At 31.4% G+C, this 24638-nt stretch overlaps 6 protein-coding genes across 11 annotated transcripts in view; 2 read left to right on the top strand and 4 right to left on the bottom strand.

Moving 5' to 3' along the window:
• The window catches only part of LOC107449387 (semaphorin-1A), a 609005-nt gene that overhangs the window by 95673 nt on the left and 488694 nt on the right, over window positions 1-24638 (top strand). The gene's annotated exons all lie outside the window — the stretch shown is intronic.
• On the top strand, window positions 5170-6733 carry LOC147813478 (uncharacterized). Its single transcript, XM_087158473.1, has 2 exons — window positions 5170-5456; window positions 5810-6733. The coding sequence occupies exons 1-2, from the start codon at window positions 5412-5414 to the stop codon at window positions 6671-6673; spliced, it is 909 nt and encodes a 302-aa protein (XP_087014599.1). The 5' UTR covers window positions 5170-5411; the 3' UTR covers window positions 6674-6733.
• On the bottom strand, window positions 13033-14208 carry LOC147813477 (uncharacterized). Its single transcript, XM_087158981.1, has 3 exons — window positions 14128-14208; window positions 13743-14031; window positions 13033-13614 (listed from the first exon to the last, which is right to left on the bottom strand). The coding sequence occupies exons 1-3, from the start codon at window positions 14206-14208 to the stop codon at window positions 13322-13324; spliced, it is 663 nt and encodes a 220-aa protein (XP_087015107.1). The 3' UTR covers window positions 13033-13321.
• On the bottom strand, window positions 14285-14766 carry LOC147813476 (uncharacterized). Its single transcript, XM_087158980.1, has 2 exons — window positions 14626-14766; window positions 14285-14543 (listed from the first exon to the last, which is right to left on the bottom strand). Exons 1-2 carry the CDS (start codon window positions 14764-14766, stop codon window positions 14295-14297), a joined length of 390 nt encoding a protein of 129 aa, XP_087015106.1. The 3' UTR covers window positions 14285-14294.
• On the bottom strand, window positions 14984-15777 carry LOC147813475 (uncharacterized). Its single transcript, XM_087160046.1, has 3 exons — window positions 15746-15777; window positions 15411-15669; window positions 14984-15328 (listed from the first exon to the last, which is right to left on the bottom strand). Exons 1-3 carry the CDS (start codon window positions 15775-15777, stop codon window positions 14984-14986), a joined length of 636 nt encoding a protein of 211 aa, XP_087016172.1.
• Window positions 15884-19941, bottom strand: LOC139426837 (uncharacterized). The gene is made up of 8 exons (XM_087158979.1): window positions 19765-19941; window positions 19191-19259; window positions 18965-19099; window positions 18795-18860; window positions 17760-18467; window positions 17179-17490; window positions 16751-17097; window positions 15884-16284 (listed from the first exon to the last, which is right to left on the bottom strand). The coding sequence occupies exons 1-8, from the start codon at window positions 19795-19797 to the stop codon at window positions 15909-15911; spliced, it is 2046 nt and encodes a 681-aa protein (XP_087015105.1). The 5' UTR covers window positions 19798-19941; the 3' UTR covers window positions 15884-15908.

Genomic DNA, 24638 nt, shown 5'->3' with positions numbered 1-24638 from the left:
TTGATCATTGTCATTCTTTCGTGTTTTATTTCTCACTTTGAACAAAAGGAGCAGTTATTCTTAATTTTGACCGGTTAAACCGTTTAATCACATCGACCAAACTTCATTTGTTATTATTAATAATAACCGGTTAAAATGAATAATTTGTGATATTTCTCACTTTGACCAAAAGAAAGGAAGCGGTCATTATTAGTTTTGACCGGTTAGTATTAATAATAACCGGATTTATCACTTTAACCATAACAGATATTTAAAGAAGCACGCCCATATCCCAATGCTATATAAACCGTTTTATCACAATAACCAAACTTTATTAGTTATTATTAATAATAACCGGTTAAAGTTAACTGTAACATATGTTTAAAGAAGCACACCCATGTCCCAGTGCTATATAAACCGTTTTATCACATTAACCAAACTTTATTAGTTATTATTAATAATAACCGGTTAAAGTTAACCGTAGCATATGTTTAAAGAAGCACACCCATGTCCCAATGCTATATAAACCGTTTTATCACATTAACCAAACTTTATTAGGTATTATTAATAATAACCAGTTAAAGTTAACCGTAGCATATGTTTAAAGAAGCACACCCATGTCCCAATGCTATATAAACCGTTTGATCACAATAACCAAACTTTATTAGTTATTATTAATAATAACCGGTTAAAGTTAACCGCAACATATGTTTAAAGAAGCACACCCATGTCCCAATGCTATATAAACCGTTTTATCACATTAACCAAACGTTATTGGTTATTATTAATAATAACCGGTTAAACTTAATAACTCTCACTTTGACCAAAAGAAGCTGTTATTATTAATATTGTCTGGTTAGTATTAATAATAACTGGATTTATCACTTTAACCGTAACATATGTATACGTAAATAATTACCTTTATTTGAGTGAAACGAAAATATATCTTATAAATATTATGATATTAAAAGAGACATATAGAGGCCAGTCATTTCAACTACGAAAATACTAATTCGCCATATTTCCCGAAAGCCATGCGTATTAAGGGCGAAATAATGTATGCTATTATTTTCAACATACGTCAGATCTTTTCATATTTTAAAAGAGATCTGATGTATGTTATTACCCTGTGAAACATTACCTTATGATTGGTAAATGGCAACACTCTTCGGTGGGCTGGAAGGCATGCCATTGAGTTGTAATCTTTCAATCACATTGCGCCTTGAAAGGGTGCCGAAAGACCAGAGTAATTCTGTTACTTTTGGCGCCTCGAACTAGATCAAGGTTGACGCACGTGATGCAAATCAGCTGTTACTTACCTCAAAGTAACCCAAGATCGAACCCCTAATCAATTTCCTTTGGCAATTTCTTATCGCTTCTTGTATCGTATTTGAAGAAGTAGGTGAACAGGTAAGACAAGAACTTGCCTGCCTCCAGGGCAAATGCATTTTGCAAACGATTTTTTTTTAAAATTGTTCTAAATGGAGAAATTATGCTGCATTATGTATGTCTCGTGTGTCAGTAAATGTTAGATTTTGTTCTATGTTCAATTGCGGATTGGGGTCTCGCAATGTACAATAAAAGATGAATCATTAGATTTTGATTTTTCTATTATTGTATTATTTGAAACAATAAAATGATGGAAAATGTTGAGAATTAGCATTTTCCTTGGATTATAAATGAATAAAACATCAAGACCAGGAAACGTGTTCTTTAAAACGGTAATATTGGAAACTTAATGGTAATGTCTAGTTTTTTTTTTTAGAGATAATTGATGTTTTCATGTCGTTAATCTTTAAAGCTTTGAAAATTTTGTCTTTTTGATTTTACCTTTTGAAAACAAATTCTGAAACATATATTAGATTCTATAATGTATGTTTGTTACATTGTCTCATATTTAAAATTTAAAAAAAAGGAAAACGCATCGTAAAGGAAGATAAATTTTCGTATCGGCTTATAATTTCATTCGGAGTACCGGTTAAATGCATACTGTGGCAGTGGCACTTGATCTTTAAAAAAACATTGATGTAGAGCATACTAGGGAAATGTATACCAGGTAGTGGCACTAAACCTTAAAAAACCTTGATGTAGGGCTTACCGGGAAAATCTATACCGGGCCCAGAAGTTTTGAAACACCCTGCATATCATAAGAAATGCTTATTTTAAAAGTTTCTTTCATTTTAAAAATAAGTTAAAAGTAAAAAAAAACATATAAAATTTTTCAAGCAGTAATGTTTATTAATACGCTATTAACAAAGCAAAGTATACTTTTAATTTCGAAAAATAGCCTGTTACGTCAATATATAAAATCATCTTTCGCATAACTATTAGAATTTCTGAAACTAAGCAACGTAAGCATATACCATAAAAAAGCTCATTAAAGGTAAAATTGCTATAAAGATAGAATATCTTATCTAAAAATTGATTTCACTTTATTTTTATTTTCAGAAATTCTTTTTACGAAAGATAAAAAAAAAAAATAAACTTTCATCCTAATACTGACGAAGGATTAAGATGAAATTAATCGCAAGTAATAAAAATAATTTTTCTTCGGCAAACAAAATAGTGGTGAGAACCATCAACTGCCCGTTTTAGCACCGTTAAGTCACGGTAAACACGCTATTTTCGAAAATAGCCTTCATTTCGAAAGATGGAATACTATAAAATATCGAGAAAAATCGGCTGAAAAAGGAATCTCGGCGCTAATGAGGCGCTGCTAAAGAAAAAGTATTAAATTTTTAAATGCCCCAATTAATTGTTTTAATCGCGACATGCCAAAAAACTTCTTCTCTCCACCGCTTGTAGCCTCTTTGCTTCTTTTTTACTCACTAACAGTGCATCAAGCTCCAGCGTCGCAGACGAGCTTTCAAATTATTTTTCCATTAATTTTTGCGCCGCTGAGATTGCAGACGAAAAAAAAAATATATCGTTTTCAGTAAAATATAAAAAAGAACGAAAAAATGAAAACCATCATGTAAAAGTTGTGTAAGAGAGAAAAGGGCAAACCCGTTCTTCATTGTACTTGCATTTTTAAAAGGGGAACAAAATATCTCGTTCTTTTCATACGAAGTATTTTATGCAGGCGATAATTTTTTCTTTATTCCCCCTTCTCTTTTCACCCATTTTGCAGTTGTTGCAGAAGGTTCCTTATCTTGCATATCGCATCTGCTAATGACGCCATTAGCTGCCAAAACTTCTGTTTGTTTACGCCGAATTCACAAATTTTGCTTCTATTTCGTTCTTTTCACGCATAACGTATTATTACCACATAAAAAACGAAGTAAGAAAAGAAATACCGAAACAATTCTTCTGTGCCCAGTGAAATCGGGTCTGATTTATTTTTCTTTTTAACCTCCAACTGAAGGATATGATTACAGGAATTATATTTGCATGTTAGAATTTAATCTGATAGTAAATATTTCTTGTCATTTTGAAAATTAATGTTTTTCTCCAAATTTATAGTTATTAAATTGTTTCCTTCATTTTGCCTTTTTTTTTTAAATTTAAAGTTTGAAGTTATTTAACATTAATTTAAATCTTTTTACTTTAATCAGATAGTACTATTATTTTTTGCAGTTATTTCAATTTATAATTTGTTAATTACATATTGTGCCTTAAAATTTATCCTGTTAGCTCAAAAATAATATATTTTTTTCTTTCTGAAATGGGTTATTATGATGTTTTTAAAGTAAAATATTTGTTCATTATTTTATAAAAGGGAATGCTGCTAGCGGTAATAAATGGAAAAAAAAAGGCATTTTTAGTGGCTATTAGAATATTTTTTAATTTAGATGTATTGAATAAAACTTAATTTGGTCTGTTTTTTTTTTGTTAATAAAAATAAATACTCGAGTTTTATTTTATTATTTAAGGGTTTCCTTACATTTTATGCATATTTTTAAATTTTTTTTAGATTATTACTATCGTTTATTAAACATAACAATAAAATTGTAAATTGTTTGGGGAATGTTTCGAAAGTTAAAATATTATGTTAGCAGACATTTGGATACGTATTTTTTATTATTTATAATCTTAGCTATTTTCCTGCATGCCAATTTAAACGAAAAAAACAAACTAGTTAAAAAAAACTCGCTTTTTTTTAATGAAAAAAAAAATAGTAATAATTAAAGCTTGAAACTGGCTGATTTTTAGCAAACGATTTTATAAACCTATATCGTTTTCGCATAATTCATAAATTAAAATGGTTGAAAACTCTAGGGTTAGGGGTATATATTCACAAAATGTTACTCTACAACATCATAAGTAGTAATAGCAGGCATGTATGCGGCGGAAGTGATAGGCAGTCAAGGGGTGCTTATTTCTGCCCCAACCGGAAGTTGCTTATTTCTGCCCGTCCATAAACCGGAAGTGACTTATTTCTGCCCTCCTATAAACCGGAAGTTGCTTATTTCTGCCCGCTTGCTTATTTCTGCCCGCCTGAAAATCGAAACTTCGTCTGCAACGTCATGGGGAGCTTATTTCTTTTTTTTCTTAAGCCTAACATATTTTTAGTTTCGGTTTCTGTTTTTAATTTAGTTTCGTTTTTTTAAATATTATTTAATTTATTAGTTTTTTGAGGGTGGCAACACTTATTATTTTTAATATTAGTTTTTAAGGATGGCAACACTTGTAAACTTTGTTATTTGGGGGAGATATTGTATATTATGAAGTTATGACGTCATCTTTTATTACATAACGCATATCATACACATGCTTTAACTCTAGTGGCGCCATCTATGTGGGAATGTTAGAAATAAAATAACTTTAAATCTATTTTAATATTTAATTCTGTTTTATTATTATTTATTAAATATAATTAAGGCTGAGGATCGAACTCACGCCATCAAAAAGCCTTCGTGGGTCAGTAGTTGGATATCATAACCACTGACCCACGAATGCTTGGTTAGATATGTGTTAATAAGTTAAACTTTTGTATTCTGAACACGTGTATTAATGAAAAGGATTTGATATCGATATAATCATATAGTTTCATCGATATATATTCACTTAACCTTTGACAGTTATTAAATAATTATTTCTGCCCTACTAAATGCTATGATATCTTTCTCTGGGTGGCAACACTACTGTCCATGCACGTGTTAATATTTAGTGTGTTCCGTGTGATAACACAACTACTGATTACAGAGCGAGTCATTCTGATAAGATAAAACATGCTAAATCTTGGTCTATGACGTGTGTGTTGAATTCAGTTCCTTTCACTTGCGGTGGTAAGTAGTTAAGCATGTGACAGTTTCATATTTTTCTGATTGGCTGTTAGAGTTATATTTCCTTTGTTGGCAACGATTTATACTATGTTGATTATAATTTCCCTATCGTATATAATCAGTTCCTTTGCTCTGGCGTATGTTGTTACTTCGTGAAAATTGTTAATATTTATTTCTTAAGTGGAGTTTTACAGTATTTAGATAGTTATGGAAGCCAACTCTTCATTAAAAAGAAAACACGATGAAATTCAAGTAAGTACTTCTATATTTTTACCCTTATTTTATCTTCATGTGTAATAATATTTTTATTTAATGTTAATAGATTTTCCAGGCTAAACATAATTTTTAACTTCTTTTACTAAAATGTCTTTAACACTCCTATTCGAAACTTATCCTTATATTTTACTTTTAAACTTTACATTAAATATTAATATACAATTTGCTTAGAAATTATATTTTACTCTTAAACTTTGCATTATATATTAATATACAATTCACTTAGAAATAGTAGTTCGAAATAATGTAGTTAATGTCTAAACAGTAATTAGGTTTTGCTTGTTTGTTTTTTCTCGGTGACTCAAAACATTTCTTTTTTACATTTTTAGGATGTACCAAAGAGGAAAGGTCTTTTCCAAGAGGGTGCTTATCCAGAACATTATTTTCCTATTGGAGACAACCACTTTATACTAGCAAGTACTTTTAAGGAGAAAACTTCGATTCACATTAGAAAGTTCAATCGATATGGAGACAACTATTATCCCTCGACAGTTGGTCTGACGTTGCAACCGGAGCAGTTTAATATTTGTTTCAAGCATGGGCCTCCTACTAACATATTTGACATTGTGGAAATCAATCTTGCTTTAGAGGCTCTCAATCCAGACAACAAAAAGGATTTCTACATTCTGATGACTGATGACGGCAAATACTCCTTGACTCATGAACATACGTGTCGAAGTGGTCGTGTGTACAAATTCCCCCTCGATATCACCTTTGCCCAGTGGATGGCTATCAGACGTGTACAGGAGGATATCATTTCCAGCTACATCACCCTGAAGTTCAAGTCTAGAGACTTTTTAAAAACTTTTAAAATGATATCAAAACGCTTGCTACCAGTGGAGAAGCCAAACAGCAGCCGCTATGAAGAAGCGGAGAGAAGTATGAACCACTGTCTCACCATAGTGTTATATAGACTCATCGGTGAAAAAAAGGGTATTAGCCCTCCTCTGAGAGTGGAAGATGAAGACGTTGAGGTGGGTGATTTAGTACCCGTGAAGGACTTTAATGAGTCCTGCATGTACCTCAATGTTGTGGGAGTTGTGAAAGACTTTGAAAAAGAACTATGTGAAAACGAACTTTATCCAGAACGTGAACCGCTCATTGACTTTTTAAGTGAGACTTATTTAAAAAATATACGGTTGGATGTATGTATAGATGCTGCTAGAAAAGATTTCTGTTCGTATGAATTTTAATTTGTTATATTTATTATTATTTTTAATTTGTTTTCTAAATAAATGTAATTATGTTAACTACATATTTTTTTTCTCTCTCTTTTTCTATTTCAGCAGGCATGACTTTTCTTTTTTCAGTATAGTACTTTTTTCAGGTTCTTAAAATAAAATTCTTGCTTAAATTTAAAAAGGAAAAAAAAATTCAATACTTACTATTTAATTTTATTAAAATTATTGTATACCATTATTTTTAAGAATGTTTATGAGTGTTAATTTTAACTGTTAGAAATAAAACTGTTATTAGAGAAAACAAAATAATTTCTAAAATTTTTTTTTAAAATAGATTATGGATCATTTACTTTCATCAGTTTATACGAAACCTGAACAACCAGGAAGTTTTGGAGGTGTAAATGCTATTTATAATTCTGTGAAAGGTAAAGTGAGGAAAAGTGACGTTAAGAAATGGTTAGAGACCAAAGATTCTTATACTTTGCATAAACCAGTAAAAAAGATATTTAAACGGAATCGAGTGATTGTTGGAGGTATAGATGAACAATTTCAAATTGATTTAGTTGACATGCAATCTTTAGCGAAATTTAATAATGGCTTCAAATATTTGTTAACTTGTATAGATTGTTTCTCAAAGTATGCTTGGGCTATTCCTATTAAAGACAAATCAGCCAAAAATGTATTGCCAGCTTTGAAAACTATTTTTAGAGAAAGAAAACCTGAGAAACTGCAATCAGATAAAGGAAAAGAATTCACTAATAAACTTATACAGCAGTATCTTAAAAATTTAGGAGTTCATTTCTTTACAACGAATAATGAAACTAAGTCAAGTATTGTTGAGAGGTTTAACCGTACCATTAAAATGAAGATGTGGAAATACTTTACAGAATATAATACGAAAAAATATATTGACGTCATTTCTAAATTAATCGATAGTTATAATCATACCAAACACAGAAGTATAAAAATGGAACCAGCCTCAGTGAATATCGATAATCAAAAAGAAGTATGGAATAATTTATATAGTGATAAGGTGAATAATGATAAGCCTGTCTTTCAAATAGGTGACACTGTTCGTATTAGTAAGTCCAAACGTCATTTTGAAAAAGGATATGAAAATAATTGGACACGAGAATTATTTGTTATAGATAAAATAATTCCACGAAATCCTATAGTTTATAAATTGAAAGATTTAATGAATGAATCAATCGAAGGTACCTTTTATGCAGAAGAATTACAAAAAGTAGTCGATTCTGGATTTTATCCAGTTGAAAAAATAATTAAGAAGAAAAAAATAAATGGAAAGATGCAATATTTTGTTAAATTTCTAGGTTATTCCGATAAATTTAATGATTGGGTGACGGATGTTCATAAAGTATAAATAGCGAAACGTTTTCGTTAAAGGTTCATTTTTAAAAATGTCTTTCTACGTGACGTTACCTTCTGACAGCTCAACGCGATTCTTTCCTGATAATAAAATCTCTCATTTCAAAACTCAATTACCTATACCAGTGGATTTAAGAGGTGAATGGGAAGTAGGCCTATCTGAAATCATCTATCCGCATTCTTGGCTGAACGTAAATGAAAATAACAATTATTTTCATTACAAGATAAATAATGGTAATATCATATCGACTGTTAAGCAAGCAATTGATGTGGGCTGTTATGAATCAATGTTTGATATTGTATCAGCTATACAACTTGCTTTACCTAAAAATCCAAGTCGGTTTACAATAAATTACAATAAAGCTACGAAACGAGTAAAAATTAACGCCGTTCAAGGTTGCAGCCTTCATTTAGAGAAGTTAGGCGAATTGTTAGGATTTCAACGTGATGCAATCATTACGGGTAACCAGAAAAGCGAATTTGTGGCTGACGCATGGTCTAATTTTTCAGTTTTCTATGTGTACACAGATCTTATTTCCCCACAAATTGTCGGAGATACACAAGCTCCTTTACTGCGGATCGTCCGAATAAAAGGACATGATGGTGAAACTATCAGTCAGTATTATGATAGACCTCAATACTTACCCTTAACGAGACATTCATTTCAAACAATTCAAATCGAACTCAGACTGAATTCAGGAGATTTTGTTCCGTTTGAAAGAGGTAAAGTGATGGTTGTGCTGCATTTCCGAATGCGACAAATACTATAAATATTGAGTGTTTTTTTAAAAAGGCTTCATTTCAAGATAAGCAGTCAAGATGAAAGTACCTTATGTTTGCTGTTCCAAGAAGTTGGAGGACCATTATGCTTCCCAAGCGGGAAACGGTTTACCTTATTATCGTGGTGTGTCGTATCAAAAAGGTTATGGTCTGGGCGGCATATTTAGACGTCTATTTAGAGCAGCCCTACCATACATTGTTCGCGGGTCAAAAACTGTTGGAAAAGAAGCATTAGTCACAGGATCACGTGTTATGTCCGATGTGCTAGCAGGCCAAGATTTGAAAACATCAGCCAAAAATAGAGCAAAAGAGTCGGGTAAAAATCTGGCCAATAAAGCTCTTGGGAAAATACAGTCAATGATTGGCAGTGGACGCTATAAAAGAAAACGCAAGACTAAGAAAAAGATCATTTCATCAAAGAAACAGAAAGTGAGAGGACGTGATATTTTCGACTCATCATGACGTTTCTTTTAAAAGGTTCCCCGGAATGTGTGAAGTCTGAACTGGAATTGTTTCAAATGCCCGGCACGCAAACAGTTATACAAAGTGGACAGTGGGTTGAATTTCACCCGTTATCGAATGTGTTTGATGGCGGACCCGTTGAATTTCATATATCAGGTTCTGGTGATGAATTTATTGATCTAAGCCAAACTCAGCTTCACGTACAAGCAAAAATTTTAAAAAACGATAATACCAATTTAACAGCTGATGATAAAATTGGTCCAGTAAATTTATTTCTGCATTCTTTGTTTTCTCAAGTGGATGTTTCTTTAAACGACCGCATTATATCTAATTCCAGCAATACTTATCCTTATCGATCTTACATTGAAACACTTTTAAACCATGGTTATGACAGTAAAACCTCCCAATTGACGGCCGAACTTTATTATAAAGATTCAAACGATGGTCTTAAAAAAAGATCAGATTATTTCAAGTTAAGTGCAACTGTGGATATGATTGGTTGTATTCATAGTGATTTGTTTCATCAAAACAGGTTATTATTAAACATGGTTGATATAAAAATTAAATTAAATCGTAGTAAACCCGAGTTTTGTCTAATAGGAAAGTCGGGATATAAAGTTGTATTGGATAGAATTTCGCTGTTAGTTAGAAAAGTACGTGTAAGTCCCGGAGTCATTCTAGGACACGCAAAAGCATTAGAAAAAGATACTGCAAAATATCCTGTCAATCGAGTGCTCTGTAAAGTGTATTCCATTCCTAAAGGAAACATGTCATTTGTGCAAGACAATGTATTTGTGGGACAAATTCCTAAACGACTTATCATAGGATGTGTCGAAAATGATGCATTTCATGGAACATTTGAAAAAAATCCTTTTGATTTTAAACATTTCAATTTAAATTTTATCGCCGTCTACGTAGATGGTCAACCAGTCCCCCATAATCCATTGGAACTCAACTTTTCACAAAAACAATATATAAGAGCTTATCAAAATTTGTTCATGAGCACTGAGCATATGAGAAGTGATAAAGGTAACTTTATTTCCAGAGAAGAATTTTGTGATGGTTACACTCTATATGCTTTTGACTTATCACCTGATTTATGTGATGGCGATCATTTTAATTTAATAAAGCACAGTAATTTAAGAGTTGAAATGAAATTTGAGCAACCGTTAGAAAAAACAGTGTGCGTTATTGTGTTCGCAGAATTTGAAAACGTCATAGAAATTAACAAAGCACGTGACATTATATACGATTTTGGAAATTAAACAATGGATGGAAAAAAGATTTATGAAATTTTATCAAAAGATCCAACAACAGCATTTAGATTTAGAGGTGTTTATTCGAGAGACACTACACCCTTATTGCAAGAAAATGAAGCTATTATCGTCAACACTGATGAATCAACTTTACCAGGATCGCATTGGTTAGCTCTGTACATGACGGAAAGAAAAACACTGGAATTTTTCGATTCCTATGGCCATTCTCCAGATTTCTATGGACTTGATGTTTATAAATTATTTAATATTTCTAATGCATGTTGGAATTCTGTATCTTTTCAATCACTCACATCTAACGTATGTGGAGCCTATTGTATTTTTTTCATTTATAATCGTTGTCGTGACATATCTATGTTATCCATTATTAAAAATCTCAATGTAAATCGAAAAAATGATTTTGTAATGTATCAGTTTGTGAAAAAGAAATTTGGTGTACGTTTTGCCTTCAAACAATAAAATTATTATTTTTTTAAAATTTTGTGATATTTTATTTTGTGTTTTTATTTACATACCGTTATTTGCGTTATTTATTTTTAATAAATATTCTCGTTTATTAATTCTTTTCTATAAATTATGGAGTTCCCTAAACTTAGGCATTCGTTCACATGCATTTTGGCTGGTCCAACAGGATGTGGAAAAAGCCAGCTCTGCAAGAAAATAATTGAATCTAAAATTATTGAACCTTTTCCGAAATCGGTTATTTGGTGTTATGGAGCGTATCAAACCATGTTTGAAACAATACCGAATGTGACATTTCATGAGGGCGTTCCTTCTGATTTAAATACTATTTCAAATGCATTAATTATTCTCGATGATCTCATGTCTGAATTAGGAAGTAATTCCAAATTGACGCATCTGTTTACTAAACATAGTCATCATCGTAATGTGTCCGTCATTTTTATTGTACAGAATATATTCCATAAAGGTAAAGAGATGCGAGAAATATCTCTAAATGCTCATTATCTTATTCTTTTCAAAAACCCACGTGATCAAAGTCAAATCACGCATTTAGGCAGACAACTCTATCCAACAAAAGTTAAATTTTTCCAAGAAGTGTATCAAGACGCGACTTCGAAACCCTTTGGTTACCTGTTAGTCGATTTGAAACCAGATACTGAAGATAATATGCGCCTGCGCACAGGTATATTACCGAAAGATAAAATGATCGTGTACCAGTCACGATAGTCATTTTTCCATTAACCTTTCGTGTTAACTGTAATTTTAGACACTTTAACAGAAATCACTTTGCCTTCATTAAATCTCAATTATTTGGAAATTAGTATAAATTAAATCTCGCTAAGAATAAAATCATCAAATGCGATTAGAATGTCGGACAGTAAACACTGTTGTCTCGAGGTCTTAAAAGCTGTGGCTAAATCAAAATCGAAGCGAAAATTTTTAAAACACTGTCCAGCTAAATCTATTAAACATATTTGTGAATGTGTACTTAATTTGTTAAAAGGTAACATTCCTCTAAATAAAAATCAAAAGAAGAAACTTTCACCTTTTAAAAGAAGCTTAAGAAAAATTGTAGACAAAAGAGTTCCTTTATTCCGTAAGAGAGAAGTTCTTGTTCAACGAGGTGACGGATTTTTAGGATTTCTGATTCCAGCGGCCATAACAGCTTTAACATCTTTGATCAATGGAACACGGTAAAAAATTTATCTTAGTTCCAGAAAATAGATTACAAACTAATACTGTGGAATATTTATCCGATTTGGACAGGCAAATGCACGATATTTTAAAAAATAAAAATATTTCCGACAATGAAAAAGCAGAGTTATATTTACAAATTCTTCAAAAGTATATCAAATTTCCTACTTTTTTGGAAAATAAAAACGAACCAACTCAAGCAGTGGAGGAAAATGAAGTGGAAGAAAATCCTAAAGAAATTAAAGAAGAAAAAATGACAGAAAGTGACAGCTTGATAGAAACGCAATTAATGAATGTCGTCCCGAAGAGTCAAAAGGACCGAGCTAAAGAGCTTTTACAATTCTTACAAGAGAATAAAGAACTGTTAACGTGGACTGAAAAAGGAGAAATTTTGTATAGACGAAAACTTTTACCCGGAACCAACATCACTCATTTAATAAACAATGTATTGAGAAATGAAAAGAAACACCCCAAAGGACAGAAAGAGTTTTTCGAAGCTTTAAGAGAAATGAAAATACCTGAAAAATTTGTTATTAATAAAAAAATGTTAACTGACTCACCTTCTGTAGTTGATTCACCATTATTCTTCGCTAGAAAAAATAAATGGCTGAAATATTAAAACATTTTGTAAAATATTTTTAAAATGCGTTTTTTCAATAAATAATTTTTTAAAAAAATGTAGTTTTTCTTTCACTTTCATGACAACATTCACTCACTCACAAACATTTGTACACTCATTCTTAATATTACTTTTTAAAAAATTTAATCCAAATAAAATTTTTATAATTATTTCAATAGTTTTTTTTCTTTCTGTAATGGAAGTAGGAGACATCTGTTAGTTACAAGTAACTATCCAGAGTGCGGGACGAGGACCCTTCTCCAGTGGCACTCCGCGGTTATTAAAGTGGACGTCGCCACTGCTTTTTTTAAGTGGGTATAGCCTCCACTGCTTTTTTCTAAGTGGGTATAGCCTCCACTGCTTTTTTCTAAGTGGGTATAGCCTCCACTGCTTTTTTTAAGTGGGTATAGCCTCCACTGCTTTTTTTAAGTGGGTATAGCCTCCACTGCTTTTTATCCAGTGGGTCGCCTCCACTCTCTTAAATCAATATCCGTACGGTAAGGTTGTGAAATCGTCACGGTTGATTACTCTCTTATCGTATACCATACGATATACTTTTGTCTCCGGAACGTTCACGATTTTCCTCTTCTTCGGCAGTCGAGTGATTTTAGCAGGATTATGAAGAGGGATTGTTGTAGTGTTGTCCAGAGTACGTACCAGGTGTTTGACAGACTCGAAATTTAGAATTTCCGAGTTTCTGGCATTCAGCGAGAAGCCCCTCACTTTGCAACATGTCTTTCCGGATCTTGTGGAATAGGCATAGTTCTTGGCTCCTCCTAAAATAAAAAATAAAAATAAAAAATAAATAAAGTTTTCAAAAGAATTTTTAGACAATAAAAATGACGTTTTAATAAAACAGAATTTAAAAATGTTTAAGAGATTTTTTGAAAAAAGAGATAGTTACCAGAAACAAATGTAGTTATGACGTCACCATCCAATTCATCGGTGAACTCTCCTAAAAAATTTCCAATTGCCGGATCATTACTTCCATTTCTGGCGTAGATTATAGAATCGGTGTCATGATACAACACGGCGGTTCCCAACTTTTCCATTTCCTCGTAAAGTTTTAAACGAGCCCAGGCAGTTGTAAAGGATGCGATGAAGATGTTGGTCGAAGCATCCTGTTCGATAAACTCGCTGCGGGACTCCCACTGTATGGCGGCCGTATTGTGAATGAAATAAATGTCTTTCACCTGAAATATATATATATATATATATAAATATATAAAATAATTTTAAATAAAATAGGATAATTTTTCATTAAAATAATTTATTTTAAATTGTGTTACCTTTTTTGTAGGGTCCGCTAACATTTTATTAAAATCTGGCAGAGTTTTGACATAAGTGAGACGGGTCTTATTCAGGTTCATACCCCATCTGAAAATAAAGATTATAAAATATTTCAATCTAAAATTACTACAGCACTGAATGGAAACAATATCGGGGAAAAAATTACTCACCTCCCCCAAAAATTATTCAAATATGCTTTCGACACCTGTCTTTGTCCGGGATTTTTTTGGATTTGGGTTGGGTCGAGATCAATACCCTCTCTTTCTTTATATTCTCGGAGATACCGCTGTTTTTCCTCTTCGGTCACACATTCTCGTGGCCAACCACTGCTCTCTTGTTTTATCTTAAGAAAAAGATCTATATATGGCCTGAAAAGCTTGTCCGATTTTTCCTTAAAGTGATATACTTCATGCATCTATAATAATAATAAAAAAAATAATTAACAAAAAACATACATTTATTTCAATCACCAAAACAGTCATTAAAACGATAATTACCTCGACTATTCGATATCCCTTTTTCACGGCCAACTTGACTTCTTCAGTTACCCATGTGCCCGTGATGGCTCTCTCTTCTTCGGTGTGAGTGCAAGCGACTTGTGATAGAGTATCCGCACACGTCCGGCATAGGGGGAACATCAATTTTCCGTTGGATCTGTATGGTAAAACAGGTAGGAAGAGACCTCTAGGGGGCGACACTGTGCACTTTACTATGCCAAAGTAGTTATCGATGGTATCGAAGTCAGTCGTTATTACTTTGGGATGGCCCACTGGATATAAACAGTATTTGTTGACCTGAAAAATTAAAAATAATTAAGACAGACGTAATAACTTTTCATAAAAAAAAGTGAAAATTCTAAAAATGCATGCTTACCCATGGATATAACGAGGTGAAATCGACATACTTGGCTTCGCCCTCATAAAATAGTCGAACGGCATTTGTCCGACCGCCGAAAAAGGACTCTCTAGGGTTGAGTCTGTCCACCATTTTATGGCTTTTCAGAAAATTCTGTAGTTCGGGCGTTTCTTTCTTCAATTGTTGAAAATGATGCTCCCACATCTCTATGACTTGGTAGCCTAAGCCCCTGAATTTTTCGGTGGTTTCTTGGGTGGCTGCCCTTAATTTTCCCATTGACATCTTTTTGAACGGATGTTGAGTATCCGCATCATAACAGGTCAAACAGCCATGGAAGAAGCAACCCTGTGAAAATATAAACAAAAACATGTTAAAGTTAGAAAACATTTTTAAACATTATTTCTAAAAACAATAAAATAATAATTACATGATATTGGTAGATGGTATTGGTTTCCCGGCAAAGACCATCCACTGACATTCCTCCAATCTTGACTTCCCCCTTGTTTGACAAAGCATGCTCAATCATAATGCCTTGATCCTCTGCTACATAATCCAACCATCGTATGGAGTCAGGGCTGTAGATGGTTCTGTTGATATAACCATGCACTGGGACCATGGCAATGGTGTCTGGTTGAATGAGTTTGCTCCTGTAGACTGCCATACAGGATGAAGCTATAGTAATATAGCTGTAAAAAAAGACATAGGTTTAATTTCATACAAAATAAATAGTAAAATGATAATTTAAAAAAATCAAATATTTACCAAAATGGATCCACGCCAGATATTTTAATCATTTCTGATCTAAACATATTGCAGCACCTTCTCAATATATCGACATCAGAACTGTTCAATAAAAAAAAGCAAATTTAGTTCAAATTCATAACATTGAGAAAAAAAACATTTATTATTTTTTTTTTAGAAATGGTTACCTGCAATACTCTTTCATCTCTTTTTGAAAGTTGAACTCTACGTCCTTATGTACTTCATGCCACTTTAAAAACTCATCCCGAGCCTTGCTTGACATAGTATCAGGACAATAAAAAGATGGTTCTGGCAGGCGTCCAACATAGGCTTGATTGGCTGCTGTGTTGAACAGGTGCGGGAAATAGCCTTTCTTCAGCTCGGCTAATCCGAAGCAAGAGGGTAGCTTAGAGAGGGCCATCGGAAGAAAGTTGAAAGAATCTATAATGGCCAGTTTTAAACTTGGATGCAAAATGCTCATGACTTTAGAGCCGTTGGGTATCACTTCAGGGGTGATGCCTTGTTCTAGAAGCCATGCCATGATAAACTGTCCATCAAATCTATAACGAATAAAGCAGACATAATCATTAGAGTTTTAAAATTCAGAACAACTTATAAATTTGAATATAACTAAAAATGATAAATGCTAACATAACTAAAATAAAACAAATAAAAAAATTAAGATAAAGAAAATAAATAAAAATTTAAAAATGAAAACAAATAAAAAATTAAGATTAAGAAATAAATAAAAATTTAAAAATGAAAATAAATAAAAAATTTAAGATAAAGAAAATAAATAAAAATTTAAAAATGAAAATAAATAAAAAATTAAGATTAAGAAATAAATAAAAATTTAAAAATGAAAATAAATAAAAAATTTAAGATAAACATTTAAAATAAATTTTAACAAATAGATAAGAATAAGTTTCGAAATAAAAATTTAAGATAAAGAAATAAAACTTTAAAATAAATAAGAATAAATTTAGAAAATAACAAAATTAGAAAATAACAAAGGATTTAACTTACCCCTTCATGTTGTGTGCAATGGCTGTAAATTTTTTATGCTGAGTGGAAAACAACCAAGAACAAAATTCTGCTAAAGCACCATAGCCTTGAAACACTTTCTCCTCTCCATTGAAGTATTGGGCGATGGCATAGTTGACAACGTGTTCCCCAGAACTCTGGTCGGTTTCAAAATCAAAGTAGATGATCTTTTCAGAGGGGGGCTTTGCATCTACTTTGCGAAGGTAGCACAAATGATCACCTTCCACATACCGATCACATGAACGACACTTTGATGTGCCACAGCGATGTTCATCACGAGGGCAGTTCTTTCTCTGAATCACCTGACTACATGATGGACATTGATAGATCTGAAAGAATAAATTATATATTAATCAACAATAACCAAACTATATTGTGTCAGAAAACATTATTAATAGACATAAACTTACTTTATCACATAGAGACAATACTTGGTTTCCCTCCTTGCTCTTGTGCTGTTGATAACAGACTTCTGATAGGCACAGTCTGTCACAATCGCTACATCGTCTAGAGGGTCCATTTGGAAGACAGTCTTTACGGCGACAGATGGGGCAAACATTTTCGCAAAAATGATTTTCTTCGTGGTCGTACGGCTTCTCACATCCTTCGCAATAACAATTGGAGCCATAGAAACCCTTTAGCGATGTGATCACTTCAAAATGTCCACCGTGGAGCCACAGGTTAATCCGGCGTGGTCTACACACATCACTTTTGTATGACACCTAAAATTTAAAAGGAAAATGAGGTAAAAAAGCAAATTCGTAATAACACTTTCAACAAGGATAATAAATAAATTTTTATTTATTAAAACTCATGACTAAACTTAATATAACTTTTAAAAAGGTTTTAAAATTTAATATTTTTAAAAAAAACTAATAAGTGAATATTTTGAAAAAAAAATTTTAAATATTGTTTATAACAAAAAATATAATAATTATAATAATTAAAAAAAAGTAATTTATAGAACAAAATATAGGAAAAAACAACATACCCTGTTTGAATTTTCTGTGGAAAACACCACAATTTGCGTATCCAGATAATCCTCAAAAACGGCTATCTCGCTGTAGGTGCAAGGTCCCAGGGGTACACCGGCATCTTCATGGAGTTTAACAGCCTTGTTAAAAAGTGCAGGACGTCGTTTATCTCTAAAAGCATTGATGGCTGCTTTATCCTTATCCACATGCGCTATAGCCCGTACTATAGCTTTTGCACAACACAGTCCCAGCTCATCATTATCGATGGTAATAATCGATTTTTTTCGCAGCCTGTCGACTTGGACGTTTATGACTTTCCTATCCACTCCGGCACCAACATCACGTTTCACCGTGATAATGTCCACGACAAATCCATCCACCAGCTTGATTTTTGTTTTAGATTGCAACACTTTGAGTACAATGGCCAAGAGCTTCTCCAGGGTGAAATCATCCACACGCTGCAAATGGGACGAAATTGGCTTGTCCAAACCTTCTGCCTGAATACAGAATCTCACGAGATCCATAGGGGCTAAGCCCTCAAATGTGCGCTGCATCAACGTTCCGAATAATTCTCGAACAGCCTCCACAGCAGCAATCAAGGGCCTTTCCCTCAAATAGTCTGGAATCCGATCGATATCAATTCTCGCCCGGTAAGAAGCTTCGTTGGCTCTATAAGTCTGATACGTTCTCTGGTGAAGAGGGGTTAATACTATCGCATTCTTCACCTAAAAAAGAAAAAAATATATCAATGATAAACATAATGTATATAAAATGAACTCTAAAAAAGAAAAATGTTAAAATTATGTTGGAGATAAAAATACTATAACATTCCAATATAATAGCAGAATTTAACTATAAAGTAAAACATTAAATAAGCATAAATACATATAAATTAAAAACATAATAAATAAATATATAAAAAATAAATAAATTTAATACATATTAAATAAATAAATTAAATACATATTAAATAAATAAATTAAATACATATTAAATAAATTAAATAATTAAAAATGCAAAATAAATAAATAAACAAATTATTTAAAACTCACTTCATTTGATGGAGCCGGTACACCTTCCACAAACACTGATCCTCCACTAGAAGGTCCTGGCTGATTCTGATATAGAAATAAAACATACATAAAAATAAATAAATGAATAAAAACAAATTTTCCACTGAGAGTTTTTTTTTTTTTTAAATAGCTGAATAAAATGTTATTACCTCAAATCCCGAACCCACTTGATAATAAATAGGCAAATTTTGAAAGACCTGAGTCGCCTCCGCAAAACCTTGTGTGATATCTCCGATTAAATGTTTGTCATCTTCGAAAAATTCTTGCGTGAGTTCTCCCAAAAGCTATAATAAAAGTTGTTGATTAAAAAATAACTATGTTAAATTGATATTAATATTTTTTCTACAAAAATAAAATAAAATAACCTATTATTACCTCATCATCTGTTTCATTGAACTCAAAACCTGGTTCATTAAAATTAAATTCACTTCCCTCATCATCATTCTAGAAAAATAAAAAATATTTCACGATAAAATTAACAAAAAAAAAAAGGCAGTAAAATAATTCAAACATACAACTGTTGTATAAAAATAACTTTGCGAATTTTATAAATAAAAGCAGCTTATTAACTCAAATATACTAAAGAACTTTAAAATGAAATAAAATCAAAACTCAAAGGTAAATAATTTCAATAACATGCGTTAACAAAGTTCTACAACGTACTTATCGCCATACAGAAACAATATAATAAACAGTATGCAAATTATTAATTAATGAAATATAAATAACAAATAATTAAACTTAAGATGCTTCGCTTAATTTAAATAATATAGAAAAAATTTATCATTAAGTAAAATAAAAACAGCTTAAAGGTAGAACACAAATAAAACCTAAGATACTCCATATACTTTTAAGAATATAGGAAAATATAATTAAAAATGTAAAATGAAAAAAAGAATTAATTTAAATAGAAATTGTTTAATAAAATAATGAAAGGAAAAGTACTTACTTTTTTTTCAGAATCTCTTGTTCTCTTAGACATGGCTAGTAATCCAAAGTTTAGGTAGTCCGCTTAATACGCAAATCGATAATTCAAAATAAAATTCTTGCTGCACAAAAATTACAACCACAACATAGGGAATAATATTTCCAACATAATTGTCATCCGTGAAGCAGATCTATATATACTGATTGTTATCAAGACTATTGATATAGATAAGCTCTAACTATGTCCTTCCCATACCCTCGTGTATATCGATAAACTATATCCTTGCAGTTGTGATTAACTAATAAAATAAAGATAAAACTCAAAGGATACGGAGTTCTATTTTGTTAAATTTTTGTGAGAAATAGTAATAATCCCACGCTCAATAATCAGTGATATGCTTTAAATTCTCACTTATTGATAAAATGTTCCACACAGATAAAACTCAAATGTCTCATAGTGAGATTTATCTTCTTAATTTTCATGAGAAATATTTGTATTCTCACGTTCTATAATAAGTATGAAGCACCATGTTATACTTGATATTATGACTAATTGATAAAACGTGTGTAAACCCCAAACGGCCTGGATAGAAATTATCGGTGTAAAATTTTGTGAGAAAGTGATCTGTTCAAGTTCCGTAATCAGTATCCGTTAAAGACACTTTTTATGTGTACTCTTAATTTAAAAATAAAGTAAGTTATTTGCATTATTATAACATTAAATAATAATAAAATGAATATGTTTTTGAATATAAATGAATTTATAGCGGCAAAAATCCCCCATTGTATGTTTCTTACATTTAATTCATTTGTAATTTTAAGGAAAATTTAATATATAATTGATAATATAATGTAAATATGTCGTTATTCATTTTCTAATAAAAATTATTTCAAATATTTTTTCATGTGATTAAAAAATAAGTAATTTTATATTTCAATAAAATTAATTTAATTGATAAAATTATAAGTTTTAAAGATGAAACAAGTTTTTATTTAAATATATGATTGAATGAACACCGCTGATATATTGTTATATATTAGTTTTTTTAAATTAGATAATTTTTTTTTTCATTAAAATAAAATTTATATTCTTTAAATATCTATATTAATGCGTCTTTCAAAACTAAAAATTAGGTACAACCAAAGCCATCTGTTCAGTTTTCATGACCCCTACTTGTCGTCGGACTATGCGTAGGAGGTTTTTCGTGGTTTTCCTCTTCATATAACGTGGGCAGTCACAAAGTCCTCTTCGAAGACATGTATTGTTTCGAGATCTAGGAGTTCCCTTGTCTTCTGGGTTCAAAAATGACAAGACTACATTTGATAGCCGTAAATCCGAACGATGGTGATAAATATCTAATCTTATAAAATAATATTCATTGATTTAAAAATTAATATAGCTTTAATTCTAATACTTTTAATATTCGCAGTAGACATATGTAAACACAATTTTTAATATTGAATCAATTTATTTTAAAATGTATTAATTAATATTGATTAGGTTAAAATAATTACAGTCATTTATATCAACTATATTTATATTAATAAATAACTAAAATTAAGAGTTATTAATATATTCTCTTTCTAACATTTAAGTATAGATGGCGCCACTAGAGTTAAAGCATGTGTATGATATGCGTTATGTAATAAAAGATGACGTCATAACTTCATAATATACAATATCTCCCCCAAATAACAAAGTTTACAAGTGTTGCCATCCTTAAAAACTAATATTAAAAATAATAAGTGTTGCCACCCTCAAAAAACTAATAAATTAAATAATATTTAAAAAAACGAAACTAAATTAAAAACAGAAACCGAAACTAAAAATATGTTAGGCTTAAGAAAAAAAAGAAATAAGCTCCCCATGACGTTGCAGACGAAGTTTCGATTTTCAGGCGGGCAGAAATAAGCAAGCGGGCAGAAATAAGCAACTTCCGGTTTATAGGAGGGCAGAAATAAGTCACTTCCGGTTTATGGACGGGCAGAAATAAGCAACTTCCGGTTGGGGCAGAAATAAGCACCCCTTGACTGCCTATCACTTCCGCCGCATACATGCCTGCTATTACTACTATCATAAATTTAATTGTAATTGTTTCTTTAAAAAAAGAATAGAAATAGAACTGTTTCAAATAAACCATTTGTTTGTTTACAATACAAAGTTTAGATATGAGTTGTTTTCCACGTTTAAAAAAAAAATTGGAAAACTTAAAAGTATGTAAAATTTTCAAAGTCGCATTTTACACACGGATATAAAATTTCACTTCTCTACTTTTATATACAATATTTTGTTGAACAGACGTTGCCATTCAGCATTGTGTATATGAAAAAGGCTTTTGTCTAGGAACAGAAGGTGCACTTTGTGTCTTTTATCTATTCACTGCGTTTCCTAGAAATACTTTTCAAAAGCTTTCGAAAGTGTCTTTCACTCGCACTAATAAAAGAAAGCAAGTAAATAAACGACTTGTTTAATTATTATATTGAAGTTTTATAAAAGGAAAATGAAAATCAAAATTATGATTTCAAAACACGCTACTCTTTGAGATTACTTTGCGTATTGTTATAAACATAAATATTTATAAACACGCATATGTTTTCTTAACCGCGAGTACTCAGTTTAAATGATAATAACTTTTGTATTTATTTATTCATATAATGCAATTTTAAAGCATAAGCTTGTAAAGTGTATTTATTGGTGAAGTATCTGTTATAATAGCTGTATTGGATTTGTAATGTCCCGGAACGAAAACTGATACATTCGATTTCGCTTTTGCAGTTTTAGTTTCAAATTGTCGCTAATGAAATGAATAAATAAATATAAGGCTGAACCAAGTTGGATAGTATTTAGTAAACTTAAGTTATAATTTTTTTCTTGCGTATTTATTTTAGTTGCTATATTGGATTGCTATGGTTATACTGATACTTAATTGCTATATTTGATTGTTATGGGTATACTGATACTTAATTGCTGTATTGGATTGCTATGGTTATACTGATACTTAATTGTTATATTGGATTGCTATGTGTATACTGACACTTAATTGCTATATTGGATTGCTATGGGTATACTGATACTTAATTGCTATATTGGATTGCTATGGGATACTGATACTTAATTGCTGTATTGGATTGCTATGTGCATACTGATACTTAATTGCTATATTGGATTGTTATGGGTATACTGATACTTAATTGCTATATTGGATTGCTATGGGTATACTGATAGCCCCAGTAGCAGAATTTACGGAGTATATCTGCAGGACTACCTTTATTAATCAAAATTTGTCTGTGACCTCTAAGCAGTGAGATAGAGATTATTATTGTTAAAATTCAGCTTAATCAAACATGTTTAATCAATATTTGCCAATAAAAACTTATGTATGTTACCCTGAATGTCCGAAATCAAGAGAATGTCGACTTTCACCGGTGAATGTCAACAATCACATTGTCGCTTTGGTGAATGTCCGAAATATTTGTTATATCCGATTTGATATTTATTTTTTATTATATTTTTTCGGTATTTTAGTATCTGCTCAAGATTGATTTGAAGAAACATCAATGTTCGGAGTACCGGTTAAATGCATACTGGGTAGTGGCACTTTACCTTAAGAAAGCATTGATGTAGGGCATACCGGGCAATGGAAAAATAAATTGGCTAAAATAGAAGATTAAAGCAGGCATACAAAAAAGTAAATAAATAAAAATCACATCGAAACAGGGGGCCACAAACCGGTAGAAGAGGTTGCATATGCCTAATATATACATGGACAATTAACGAAAAACTTTCTAAATCATTTCATTTATGTTGTCTTTCTACACATGTTAAATATTTGTGACCACACGCAATATGTGCTGCTGTTAAATAATTGTGACCACGCGCAATGTGTGACGCTGTTAAATAGTTGTGACCACACGCATTATAGTGACGCTGTTAAATGTTATCAATTAAATATTTGTGATCACACCCATTATACTGACGCTGTTAATTATTATCACAATGTTAAATATTTGTGACCACACGCAATGTAGTGACGCTGTTAAATATTATCAAACTGCTAAATATTTGTGACCACACTCATTATAGTGACGCTGTTAAATATGATCACAATATTAAAATATTTATGACCACACACATTGTAGTGACGCTGTTAAATACTATCACAGTGTTAAATAATTGTGACCACATCCATTATAGTGACGCTGCACGGAGTTGGCACGTTTTCTCAGGCTCACAGATTTGTGATTTGCAGCTTCCTCTATTGACTCTAGATAGGCCTTGTTTCTATGTGATTTTTAGATTTTTTTTAATAAAACTTTACCTTTGTCACGTTGATTTTAGATATCCTATGTATTTATGACAGCTTTTAATTTTTGGAGTTTGTAAAAATTTCTTAATTTTATTTTTAGGTTTTCTCATTTATTTATTTCGCTGAGTTTTAAAAATACAATAAGTGGCAAGCAGATTTTATTTTCTTAAAAAAATAAAACTCCTAGCTTTATGCAGTTTTTTTTTCCTTCTCCATTCTATTTGAACCAAAGAACTGAAAAAAAAAAATCGAAATCTTTTCCTGCCAAGTAAGTTCACCTCTGGATTTGTCCTAACCCTTTATACGACACATATTTTAGAAACTGTAAAGAAAATCTAAGAAATACCAGTTGGCGTTCGCAATGTTAAGTCCAAACAATGGGAACAATGGTAAATGAATGACGAAGATACCTTGAGAAGAAAAAAAAAAGGGCAGAGAGAAAAAAGGAAGAAAAAAAAATTCTTTTTCTCGAGAAAAGTCTCAGGAAATGAGACTTAAGAAAGTATATCTACAACAAAAATAAAACTTGAAAAGAAAATTGGAAACAATCGGAATTGGTAGCCATCGTTTTCTGCTGCAACGATTGGAG

Source organism: Parasteatoda tepidariorum, chromosome 3, assembly GCF_982258835.1.
Source record: "Parasteatoda tepidariorum strain Cologne lab strain chromosome 3, Ptep-v5.0, whole genome shotgun sequence".
Taxonomy (NCBI): Eukaryota; Metazoa; Arthropoda; class Arachnida; order Araneae; family Theridiidae; genus Parasteatoda; species Parasteatoda tepidariorum.
This window is presented reverse-complemented; position numbering and strand designations above follow the sequence as displayed.

Excerpts from the sequence above, each read along its gene's own strand:
- LOC147813478 (XM_087158473.1), top strand. The coding sequence starts at position 5,412 with ATGGAAGCCAACTCTTCATTAAAAAGAAAACACGATGAAATTCAA. Across the intron at positions 5,457-5,809 it reads GAAAACACGATGAAATTCAA|GATGTACCAAAGAGGAAAGG; the intron begins GTAAGTACTTCT and ends TTACATTTTTAG.
- LOC147813477 (XM_087158981.1), bottom strand. The coding sequence starts at position 14,208 with ATGAACCTGAATAAGACCCGTCTCACTTATGTCAAAACTCTGCCAGAT. Across the intron at positions 14,032-14,127 it reads TAGCGGACCCTACAAAAAAG|GTGAAAGACATTTATTTCAT; the intron begins GTAACACAATTT and ends TATATATTTCAG. Across the intron at positions 13,615-13,742 it reads CATAACTACATTTGTTTCTG|GAGGAGCCAAGAACTATGCC; the intron begins GTAACTATCTCT and ends TTTTTATTTTAG.
- LOC147813476 (XM_087158980.1), bottom strand. The coding sequence starts at position 14,766 with ATGTTCCCCCTATGCCGGACGTGTGCGGATACTCTATCACAAGTCGCT. Across the intron at positions 14,544-14,625 it reads AGGGATATCGAATAGTCGAG|ATGCATGAAGTATATCACTT; the intron begins GTAATTATCGTT and ends TTATTATTATAG.
- LOC147813475 (XM_087160046.1), bottom strand. The coding sequence starts at position 15,777 with ATGATTAAAATATCTGGCGTGGATCCATTTTG. Across the intron at positions 15,670-15,745 it reads TCTGGCGTGGATCCATTTTG|CTATATTACTATAGCTTCAT; the intron begins GTAAATATTTGA and ends CTTTTTTTACAG. Across the intron at positions 15,329-15,410 it reads ATACCATCTACCAATATCAT|GGTTGCTTCTTCCATGGCTG; the intron begins GTAATTATTATT and ends ATATTTTCACAG.
- LOC139426837 (XM_087158979.1), bottom strand. The coding sequence starts at position 19,797 with ATGTCTAAGAGAACAAGAGATTCTGAAAAAAAA. Across the intron at positions 18,468-18,794 it reads TACCGGCTCCATCAAATGAA|GTGAAGAATGCGATAGTATT; the intron begins GTGAGTTTTAAA and ends TTTCTTTTTTAG. Across the intron at positions 16,285-16,750 it reads ATTGCACACAACATGAAGGG|ATTTGATGGACAGTTTATCA; the intron begins GTAAGTTAAATC and ends TATTCGTTATAG.